The sequence below is a fragment of the Humulus lupulus genome, chromosome 2 (assembly GCF_963169125.1).
Source record: "Humulus lupulus chromosome 2, drHumLupu1.1, whole genome shotgun sequence".
NCBI lineage: Eukaryota > Viridiplantae > Streptophyta > Magnoliopsida > Rosales > Cannabaceae > Humulus > Humulus lupulus.
The window spans coordinates 72,937,777-72,949,738 of NC_084794.1; the positions used below are offsets into that span (position 1 = coordinate 72,937,777).

At 31.4% G+C, this 11,962-nt stretch overlaps 1 protein-coding gene across 1 annotated transcript; it reads left to right on the forward strand.

The window, feature by feature from the left end:
* The first annotated feature begins 6,278 nt into the window (after positions 1-6,278).
* On the forward strand, positions 6,279-9,581 carry LOC133818042 (uncharacterized). The gene is made up of 8 exons (XM_062250722.1): positions 6,279-6,574; positions 6,887-7,073; positions 7,212-7,309; positions 7,506-7,611; positions 7,745-7,962; positions 8,108-8,150; positions 8,531-8,784; positions 8,919-9,581. The coding sequence occupies exons 1-8, from the start codon at positions 6,369-6,371 to the stop codon at positions 9,355-9,357; spliced, it is 1,551 nt and encodes a 516-aa protein (XP_062106706.1). The 5' UTR covers positions 6,279-6,368; the 3' UTR covers positions 9,358-9,581.
* Positions 9,582-11,962: the final 2,381 nt, after the last annotated feature.

An 11,962-nucleotide genomic window follows, 5' to 3' on the forward strand; every position in this document is an offset into this window, starting at 1 on the left:
ATCAAATTTACTCCGATGGTGGGAGTGAACATGCACAAAAGCAGTGCAACCAAATACTTTAACAGGTAGAGTATTTGTAGAGATGTGAGGATGTAGAGATTGAAGAACAGAATATGGTGTTTTGAACTGAAGGGGTCGACTAGGGAGGCGATTAATGAGATAAGCAGCAGTAAGGATAGCATCGCCCCAAAGATGTTTAGGGACATGCATAGTGAACATAAGAGCACGAGCTACTTCTAAGAGATGGCGATTTTTGCGTTCAGCAACTCCATTCTGTTGCGGAGTATCAACACACGAGCTTTGATGGACAATCCCATTTTTGAGAAGATAGGGACCAAGAGTGGTATTGAAATATTCAGTACCATTGTCGGTACGGAGTATTCTTATAGGTGTTTGGTACTGTGTTTGGATCATTTGATGAAAGTTCTGAAAAATTTGGCATGTTTCAGACTTACTTTTAAGAAGATAGACCCAAGTGAGACGTGTGTGATCATCAATGAAAGAGATAAACCATCGCTTACCATGAGAAGTATTGACCTTGGAAGGTCCCCATATGTCACTATGAATTAGAGAGAATGGGTTTGAAGGTGTATATATTTTGTGAGGGAACGAAATTCGTGTGTGCTTGGAAAATTGACAAATATCACAATGAAAATCAGTAATATTCTTATTTACAAAAAACGATGGGAATAAGTGTTTTAAATATAAAAAACTTGGATGCCCAAGTCGACAATGCCATAACATAATTGTTTTTGAAACAGAGTTTGAAACAAACGATGAACTTGAACAAGAATTAGAAATAGAACTTGAACCCAAACGTAGTAGAGAAGAGAGCTCGTTAACTGGATGTTGTCCTTCAAAGAAATAAAGTCCGTTATGAACCCTAGCACTGCCAATCATCCTCCCCGATGATAGATCCTGAAATTGACAAGAATTTGACATGAATTTGGCGAAGCAATGATTATCACTGGTTAATTTTTGGACAGAGATTAAATTGCATTTCAAAGAAGGAACATAAAGTACTGATTTAAGAATGAGGTCAACAGATAATTTAATAGTGCCTATTCCAACAATAGGAGAATGGGTGCCGTTTGCAATTGTGACACTAGATTTAGTGGAACATGGAGAATAAGTATCAAACAAATGTGCTTAACCTGTCATGTGATCAGTGGCGCCCGAATCGATGATCCATGGTGTGTTGGAGGTGGAAGAAAAATTACCAGAGTGTGCAACAGATGCACTATGAGTCTCAGGACCGGAACTGGGTTTTATGGATGATTGACTCAAAAGAGTGTATAGGTGGGCAAGTTGTTCCTTACTGAATGAAGGGGTACCAGCACTATTCTGATCATTGGTACTCTCAGTTTGAGTTTGATAGGCCTTTCTTTCATTTTGGCGGCGAGGGGTCCAATTGGGTGGTTTACCATGAATAACCCAACAAGTAGATCGAGTATGACCGTGACGTTGGCAGTGATCACACCAAGGTCGATCACCCTTAAGATTAGGTCGAGGGTCAGGAGTGGATCTGCCATGTGGTGGAGGGCCAGATTTTGATACGAGAGCTGAGCTTTCAATGGGCTGCTGGTCAGGAGTAGTGAGCATGACACGACGACGTGCTTCTTCACGTCTAACCTCAGAGAAGGCTTCTTCAGTGTCAGGAAATGGGGCACGACCTACCAGACGACCTCTAACTTCATCAAGATTACTGTTTAACCCCGTAAGAAAGTCAAAGACCCGTTCTTTCTCTAACTGCTGCCGCTGGATTGTAGTGCAGTTAGCACATAGTGGTGTGGTATCCAGATACAAATCGAGCTCCTGCCACAAGTCTTGTAAGTCGGAAAAATATTGGGTAACAGTTTGATTACCTTGCTTGATTTCTTTAAGCTTGGTACGGATTTCGAAAATCTGAGAGGCGTTACCAAGGTCAGAATACATTTTCCGGGCAGCGTCCCACACCTCCTTAGCAGTCTTAAAGAATAGATATCTGCGGCTGATTTTTGAGTCCATTGAATTAATTAACCATGCAAGTACAATAGAATTTTCAGCTTGCCATACCTTGTATGTAGGATCATTGAAAAGAGGTGCAGGGAGATCACCAGTAATGTATCCTAATTTACCACGACCACAAATAACAAGTTTGACAGATTGGGCCCATTGTAAATAATTTTTGCCATCAAGTTTATGGGCTGTAATATTAAGTGAACCACTATCAAGGTTATAAAGAGAGCCCATAGACCCAATGGGCTGACTTGGCTGAGTGTGGGCTGAGTTGGGGTTAGGGTTACCTTCATTGGGCTGGGTTGAGTGAGGCCCAATATTTTGAGAAGTAACCTCCTCACTGATCGACATCACAGAGAGACTATAGGAAGGCTACGGGGCTGAGAGCTTCTGTGCCGAGAGTGGAGCCGAGAGTGGAGCCGAGAGCTGCTGAGGGCTACGGGGGTCCGACTGTAGCGCCGCCGGACTGGACTGCCGCCGGAATGGATTGGGCGAGACGCTGGAGATGACGCCGGAGAGGAGCGACTGGAGGTTGAGCACCGGAGCAGGTGCCAAATGACTTCGCCGGAGGCCTGGACTGTCGCCGGACTGGTTTGCGACTGGAAGGAGGGACGACCGCCAGAAAAAATGGAGGAAAGCTGAGAGGGGGACAGAATCGAACCTTACAGCTCTGATACCATGTTGAAATGGTGAGGAAAAAACTGTTTCTCACTGTATATTTTATTTTCTGATATATTGTACAACCTAGGACTAGAGGTATATATAGGAAATACATAAGTAATTACATTAAATACAAGAATAGGTACCGATTCCTATTCCCAGGAATCCCAAAGATCAAAACCATTAAAAACTATTTTCTTCTAACTGTCAACACTAACTAGCTAAGTAAAGTTCTTGGACTCTACAATCTTTGAAATCTAAACCCTAGATATGAACCAAACTTCTCCAATGATCATCAAGTATAAAGAGAAGAAGAAGCTTAAGAACTAAACCATAGAACCAAGAATCTCACCTTAACCTTGTGTCAAACCCAAGCCCTAGATGTGAGCTTCACCTCTCGGCCTTCTCTCTCTCTTTCTTTCTCTTCTCCTCACGCCCACTTCTCCTTCTTTCTCTATTTGTGTTGTGCGAAAATGAGAGCTAGGCTCTCTCTTTGTATAGGTTCTAAAACTTCCAACAACAAATCACCCATAAATGCTAAATTGATTTAATTGTTCAATCACCATAAACCTTGATTTGATTTCCATAAATAATTCACTCAAATTACTCTAATGTGCCTCATGCACCTAGTCTTTTTCTCAACCATAGACCTACTTGTTCATCAAACCCTTAATGTCAAAATTCATTGAGATGATCACCATTTGATCATCTTATTCATTCCTCAAATCAACTACATCAATTAGTCATTAATAACCCTAATTTTCAAAATTACTAGTCATAAATCCACCATTGATTCTCTACTCAATCTAAGAATGTAGACTCACATTTGGACCTTATTCTTGATTGATAAATAATCACCTTTGATGTTTGAAAATCTCTTCAAATCAATCAACAATTATAGAGCCTTTAGTCACCTCTTTTTTTTTTGGAAAACTAGCTCCCAAATACTAGCTAATAAGTCATCAAACTTTCCATAATTTCTTTACCTTGATTTCAATTAATGTCCATGATCCAACCAAGATAACAAAATCCCATTTCTTTGTCACACAAGCACGCCCAATGTGTCACACATATATAAATGACAACTAACATATTTTACTAATAAAATAAAAATTATCAAATTAATAAATAAACAATCAAATAAACAATTATTAAATTGTGTGATTGGATATTACAATTTATTATGTGATTTTGAGTTGATAAGTGTTTTTTCAAGGGTATTGTTCATGTTAACAAAAAAATGGTGAATGTATAAAATTTTGTAATTTTTGTATTGTACATGCTCGTGGATTCATGCATTTTTTTGTGAAGAAAATACATGAAAAAAAAATAGTTATTTGAGATTTAGTGTTCTTCACATGAATATACTGTATGAGTTTTACAAATTCAAAATATATTTTAAAAAGTTTATTTTATTTTTATAGACGATAAACAAAAAAACCCTAACCCTTAATTCTTTCTATAATTTTATTATGAGATTATAAGCAAAAAAAAAAAAAGAAAGCTTAATTCAAAAATATTGAACTTTGGTTTAAATCAATTTTAATAAATGATATTTATTTTAATATTTTAATTTATTTATCTAATTTAAAGTTTGTTTATATTTAATTCAGTTTTATTTATATTTTTAAATTTTAATTAATTCTATTTTAGTGTTTTACTTATTTTAAAAAAATTGATTATGTTTCATATTTTTTTAAAGGCTTACATTGATTATTTGTTTAATAAATAATTTAAGTGCAATGGTTTGCATAATTTTGGTATTATCACTGTAAATATCACAATGCATAAAATACAAGTACTAAATATAAGAGGATATATTGATCATAACAGGAGTCTCTTGAAAATTACAATTTTTTTTTCAATTCCTTTATGTTTTTATTAAAAAAAAAAACTCCATACTCAAATAAATAACTCATAAAAAAGTTTACAAACCATTCAAAAATAGAAAAAACACAAATCTAAACTATACAATGATGTGAATACTTTTGTCAAAATAAAAAGTATTGTAAGGAACCTATGGGTAGTTTCAATATAATTCCCAAAAGTAACTTGCTAAGAAAACAAATCTATAAGAAAAAAAAAGTACTTGGTGTAATTGGAAAAAAGAAAAACTGACCATAAAAAAGAGAATGAGATCCTCAACTGCAATATGATAAATCATATGTTGCCAAAAAATTAGTTGGCTAGTTACCCTCACAAATATATGTAATACTATTTTTTTTTTGCAAAAATAAAGACAATTTAGCCAAGTAGACACTAAGAACCATGGTTCCATATAGGAAGCACTAACCACAGAAACTTCCAATGATGAGCAAAATCTTCCTTCTTAATAATAATAAGTTCAATTTAAAAATCAAGGCTACTCCCTAATTTAGTGGCAAAACATCCTAAAGAATGTTATTATTGACCTTGAAAATCTCCATTCACTAATAAAAGAAAACAAATAAATTAAAATGATGTGCAATAACTTGTCCGACCAACAAAGCAAAGACATACTCCTTAGAATAAGAAGAACTATTCATTACCTTCGTATCAAAATGAACAACATTTTGCACCAAATATAAAACATTAACAATTAAAATACAAATTATTTTATTAAGTATAAATTTTGTGTGTATCAATACTTAAAATTGCTAATTAAATATATATGTAGAACGTGTTCAATGGACACATTATTCTACTCAAACTTTTACCCCATGAAATTTTTTGTTAGATTAAGTAGAGACCGAAATTAGAAAATACCATTAAATAAAAAAAAATGTATGTATGTATTATTTCTTACATGTTTCAATTTCAGCTGTTATATTAACTTGATATAACTATATTTTTTTTATAGTATAAATATTTGTGTATAAATGCATGTTCATTGTATCTATTCATATTGTTATTAATTTCATACCATTTGAATTATATAATAAAACATAATTAATCTAACGTGCGCTTTTTTATTTATTTTTATTTCTTATAAGATATTTATTACCTTATAAGAAAAAAAGATAAGACGAATTCGGCAAGTAATACAAGTAAGTCAAATTTATAAAGTAATACAATAAATTTGTATAACATCATTAACTTTTGGATTTTTGTAACTTTATGTAGCATAAACAAACAAATAAATAATTAATATTACTTTGACTAACAAATTTACATTTTTTTTCCTTTCAAGTAATTTTTATTTTTTTATTTGAACGAATGGATGAACAATGTAATAATATAAATTTTGAAGGGTTAAAATAATATAATCTTAAATCAATAATGTCATTCTTTTTCATTTTTTATTTTATGGTATCAAAGGTATAAATCCTAAATTTTATACATAATATTACTATAAAATTTAATTATTCATATTTGTGATAAAGGCTAAAATGATATATTTCTTAATCTTAAATATAAATATAATAATTACATTCACATAAAAAAAAAATATAGACAATATTTATCTATCAAAACATGAAATGCTCAATTGAATCAGGACTAAATTGTAACTAGTTAAATTTTAGGGGGCGTTTTACAAAATTTCGAACATTAGGGAGCAATTAGTAATAATAACATAGTCTAGGAGTGGTATAAATAGGCCGTGGCGAACCATTCATGAACATGAACAGAGCTAAGCAAAACAGAGCAAAAGTGTCTGTACCATCACAAGTCTGTCATTTCAATTCCATTTTCTTGTTCTAATTTGAATTGAGTTGAGTTGAGTTGATTCGATGGCAGAACCAGTGTCAAAGTCATCGACTTCCATGGTTCGAAACCGGGTCTCGCCGGCGGCGACCACCATAACAGATATGAACGTGGACTCGCTCTCTCAGTGTGCCAGCTTCCTCAACCTCCAAGACGTCTCCAACATGGCCATGACCTGCAACTATTTCAAAAAGGTCGCCTATGCCGACCCCGTCTGGCGTCGTTTGTACAGGTTCAAATTCTCTCAAGTTGTTTGGGTTCCGGTATTGAAAGCACTTTACTTGTGAAACAATTGAAACACAAGAATGAAGCTTTACCTGAGATATTCACCAACTGAAGTTGTGTTAGCTTTGAATTTGTGTCCGTCTTTGTTTTGGTAGAAGAATAATTTTTTGAAGTTATTTGAGTATTTTGTTATCTTTTTTAAGTTTTAGGCATACATACCCACAAATGGGTTTTCTCCATTTTGTCTGAGAAATATGTTTCATGCGTTGCTTCTTGTTGTAGAGATTATTTGTTAATTCATTTTCATGTTTTTGTGCAGGGAACATTGGCATCGAGAAATTCCCGCCGCTGTGTCACAAAAATTAGGAGCTCGGGATGCATATCTAGCTAGGCGTAAGTCAGTTCTTCAGTTTCAGTTCAGTGATCCAACCGGTTTTGACACCTATACAGACTCGAAATCTGTTGACCATGTCATGCTTGACAAAGATACCATTATCTATTCTCAGGTATTGAGTTATATATCTGGTTTTTGGTTGATGCTTCAAGATTGAGGATACTATTGTTAAAAATTATTTATTTTAATTTTCGTTACTAATTCACAATTTTCAAGTTTTTAATCTTGTCTTATGCTTGCTGTTACATAGGGTCCATGGATAAGAAAGACACAGATTAATACCCCTTCACTTACAAGAGGTTCGACTGTCATGCTCAATGGACATACTGCGAGAATAACTTGTATGAGGTCAGAATTTTACATTTTATTGCTTCATTTTTCTTTTCTGTATTATCTTGGTTTCCATGTGTTATGTGGCATTTTGTAAGTCTTTTTACTCTTAATTCAACTTTACTTGTTGTTGTAGTAATATTCAGTCCCATTAGTGAAAAGAGATTCCTTTAAAGAATACCATCCTGTGGTTTATTAGTTTAGCTACCTGCAGGCTATTTTCTGTGAATGAAACACCTTTATTTCGTAGAGAAGGCCAGAGCGAGGAGAAGTTTATTGTGACTTCGAGTAACGATCATTCCATTCGTCTGTGGTGGAAGGTAGTACATGAAATGACAATTTTGAACAGTAACAATTAATGTGCCTAGTTCATTACTGTTCTCGATCAATTTTGAAAAGATATATTGATAGTTTACGCACCACAAATCTTTGAATCTTATGCTTTCATTGTAGGGATCATGCCACAAATGTTTCAGAGGTCACCAGGGCCCAGTTACAGCACTATCAGATCAGTTGTTAGGTGATGGAGTTGGGAACATTTTGGCTAGTGGAGGGGAAGATGGTACTGTTCGCCTTTGGTCACTTAACGCTGGTGCCAAACGCGGTCAGCATGCTCTGCAGGCTACATTATGTGGGCATGAGAAAACTGTAAAACTGATGTCTGTGGCCAAGTAAGAGTTGGTTTCTTAATTTTCATGCAGTCTGTGTTTTTGATATCTCAAAATGCCTGCATTTAGTGCTTCAGCATTGCTGAGTAACTCTATCCTTCAGCAGCACTGATCAATCTTTTTCTCATAATTCTTGTTCTTCTGTCAGGCACAAACCCTCTCTTTTGGTGACTGTGTCAAAAGATTCAAAGGTATTCCATTGTACCCTCTGTGGTCAAGTTTTATAATTTTCTTAGGATTTTACTGCAGCATCTCCATGATGTTTTAAATTTAAGAGGACCATACCAATGAAAATGCTGCTACTTTATCTCATAATTTCCTGCAGAAGTGATATGACTTCTGTGTCATTAGTTGTTGGACAATTTTTTTTTCTTGAATTTCTCTTTATATCTCTATCTATCTACATGAGTCCTCTTGCTTGGGGTGCTTGAGCATACAGTGGTACAGATGCTAAGGGGAGTATCTACAACCCATATCTGAAGTTGTTCTCGCCTTATAATAGGTTTTAGAGCTGTGATTTTAACGTTTTCTTTTGATTATAACTTTCTAAGCTTTTTTTGCTCTTCATTAGGTGAGGGTTTGGGATACAACTGTATCAACGGCAGTTCGTTCATCTAGCTGTGTGGGAATGATTTCTGTTCCCGGTACGCCTGTAAACATAAAGTGTCATGAAGCAATGCTGTTGATTGCTTCTGGTTCATCTGTGACTGTCATTGATTTAAGGACAATGCAGAGAGTAATTACTGCAGCAACTCATCAATCAAAGCTGTGCTCATTTGAAGCCCTTCCTGTACAATACTTAATCTGTGCAGGCAGCAAGGATAAGTAAGATAAAAACACCAAACTCGGTTCCATTGACATTGTGAACCATGTCAAATGATTATTCTTTGCTATTAGTTTTTGAGATTACTAAATCGTTAAAAAACATATGACAAACTTAATGTGCTTAAATGCTGCAGAGCAATGCTGTGGGATGTCAGAAGAAACCATGTGAGGCGAAATTCAGAACCGATAGCTGAGTTGGATGGACACCATGGGCCAGTGAATTTGCTGCACATGGATCAATACAAAGTAGTTACCGCAGGCCGAAAGGATGCTGCCGTGAATGTTTGGGAGGCAACGGCTGGCATCCAAACTAATTCCTTACTATGTGAATATGGTGACGATGAAAATGCTGCTCCGAATGGTTGTTCTGCCCTGGCAGTGGATAAAACTCGTATTGTAACCGCCAGCTATGGTCATGGAAATGGGCTTATGCGTTTTCGGGATTTCTATCAGGCTACTTATCCAATGTATGAACCAGATGAAAGTCTTATTGCTTCAAAATTTTGGAATTCAGAGTTTCACAGTGATAATTCTGATGATGAGGAAGTAGGTGGAGCAAATTTTGCTGTTTAGTATTATCAATGAGTCTGTTTTCTTTGTTAGTCTGCTTTTCAAATAAGAGACCGGGGTTACATAGCCAAAGGGTGCTCTGCTACTCACCTACATCTACATGGTTGGTTACTAGAAATGGTTTATTTTAATTTACTGTTGAATTCTGTATGAACTATCATTAAAGCTTATTTTATGTTTAAGAAAGAAAGAGCAATGAGTAACATTTATTATGATTGGATTTCTTATGTCCCCTTGGTCATCTTTGTTAAATTAAATTTTCATAGCTAAGCAAACATTGAAATCTGTCAAAAATATCTGAAGTTTAAATGGAAACGTTTGCTTGAAACACATATAGAGTCTGAGTAACATGAGTCATGTTAGAGACACTTACACTGACATTGATGCATAATTAATTAAAACTATTCAGCAAATTGTAGCACATACTAATGTAATATCATCTCACTTAAAAAATATTAATAGTTACACTAAAATTTTTGCGTAAATTGATGAGTAACCGCATATTTTGCCACATTGGAGTATTAAATATTAATGGTTATTAACTATATCTCTAAGCACAAAACGTAAGATTAATATGTGATTTGTTACATTTTGCTAGAAAGTTTTATATTACAAATAATTTTAATTATTTTTTTTGCTATAAAAATTAAAAATTATGATTTTATTTTATTTATTATATTTTGTCATTTATGTCTCTAAAAAGTGTGTAGATAATAAAAATTATTGATTTTCATAGTTTTTTTTGTTAATTTTAACAGAATCTTCTAAATATTTAACGGAATATACATTTTAAACTAATTAAAAATAGATATTTATTAATTATATTAATATAAACTCAAATATTATAAAATATCATTATTATAATAATATTTAATATAAGATTACATATTTAATAATTATATCAATATAAATTCAAATTCAATTGTTATAAAATATTATTATTATAATAATATATAATATATAATACTAATTTTTTTCTAATTATATTAACATGAATTCAAATGTTATAAAATATTGTTATTATAATAATATTTAATACAAAATTAGATATTTAATACTTATATTAATATAAATTCAAATGTTATAAAATATTATTATGATCATAATATATAATGCTAATTTTTTACTAATTATATTAATATGAATTCAAATATTATAAAATATTATTATAATAATATTTAATACAAGATTAGATATTTAATACTTATATTAATATAAATTTAAACATTACAAAATATCACTATAACAATAATATATAATACATAATCTTAATTTTTATTAAAAAAATTATTATTTATATTTAAAAAGAAAACATGTTATTTTTTTATTTTATCTAACTTATATATATATATATATATTCATATTGAACAACAATAAATATTATAAATATAGTATATATAGGTGTCATGTGGATATAAATAGTATGATTGTATAACTACATAAGAAACTATAATAACATTTATCTTCTATCAAGAATAAACAAGCTTATTCTCCAATCATTAAAATGTAATTTGAATAATATTATGAATGTTTTGTATTTTAAATATAGTAGTTTGTGATCTAAAAGGTTATCATATTATATATTTTTCTAAAAAAACATAAACAATGTTTTGGTTTAATTTTTCTTTTAATATGTTTATGTCCTTTTTTATATATAATATTGTTTATTTATTTGAAATTTATATGACCATCATACAAATTTAATAAAAATAATTAATAAATTGTATAAATAAAACTAAACGAATGTGCATTGTATGTTGCTTGTATCTAGTAATATAAAAAGTATTGAATAAACTAAAATGTAAAAATAAATATTAAATTACACAAAGCAAACAAATATATATAGAGTAAACGATGACTAAAATATCCAATGTTTTCAAAATGTTGCACTTTTATACCCAATCTTTTTTTTTTTTTGCGGTAAATATACTCAATGTCTTCAAAATGTTACACTTTTATATTCAAACTTTTTTTTTGCGGTAAATATACCTAATGTTTTTAAAATGTTGCACTTTTATACCTATTTTTAAAAATTATTTTGAGAAATAATAAGAAAGTGAAGGAAAAATATAGGATTTTAGTTATTTTTAAAATTTTAAATTATTTTCACTTTCAAAATAATAAAAAAAATAAAGATTAGTAAAATTAATCAAGTAAAACTTATATTCTTTCTTTACTTTTTTTTTAAAAAAAACTTATATTTTAAATTGATGAAAACATATAAGTTTTTAATTATTTTAAATATTTTTTATTAATTTTAATAAAATATTTATTAATGTTTAATTTAAAATAGTTATTTTGAGAAAGAATAAGAAAGAGAAAAAAATTTAAAATTTAAAAAATAATTAAAATTCTATATTTTTCCTTCACTTTCTTATTATTTATCAAAATAATAAAAATTAGGTATAAAAGTGCAACATTTTAAAAATATTGAGTATACTTACCACCAAAAAAAAAATTAGGTATAAAAGTGTAACATTTTGAAGGCATTGAGTATATTTACCGCCAAAAAAAAGATTGGATATAAATGTAACGACCCAAAACATACAAGACCAAAAATTATGCGGAAATTTAAAACTTTCACTTTAACTCATCATACCGAAAATCC

Bases quoted from the DNA above. Each gene is read 5' to 3' on its own strand.
- LOC133818042 (XM_062250722.1), top strand. From the start codon at position 6,369: ATGGCAGAACCAGTGTCAAAGTCATCGACTTCCATGGTTCGAAACCGG. The intron at 7,963-8,107 runs GTAAGAGTTGGT...TTCTTCTGTCAG, and splicing joins AAACTGATGTCTGTGGCCAA to GCACAAACCCTCTCTTTTGG. The intron at 8,151-8,530 runs GTATTCCATTGT...GCTCTTCATTAG, and splicing joins CTGTGTCAAAAGATTCAAAG to GTGAGGGTTTGGGATACAAC.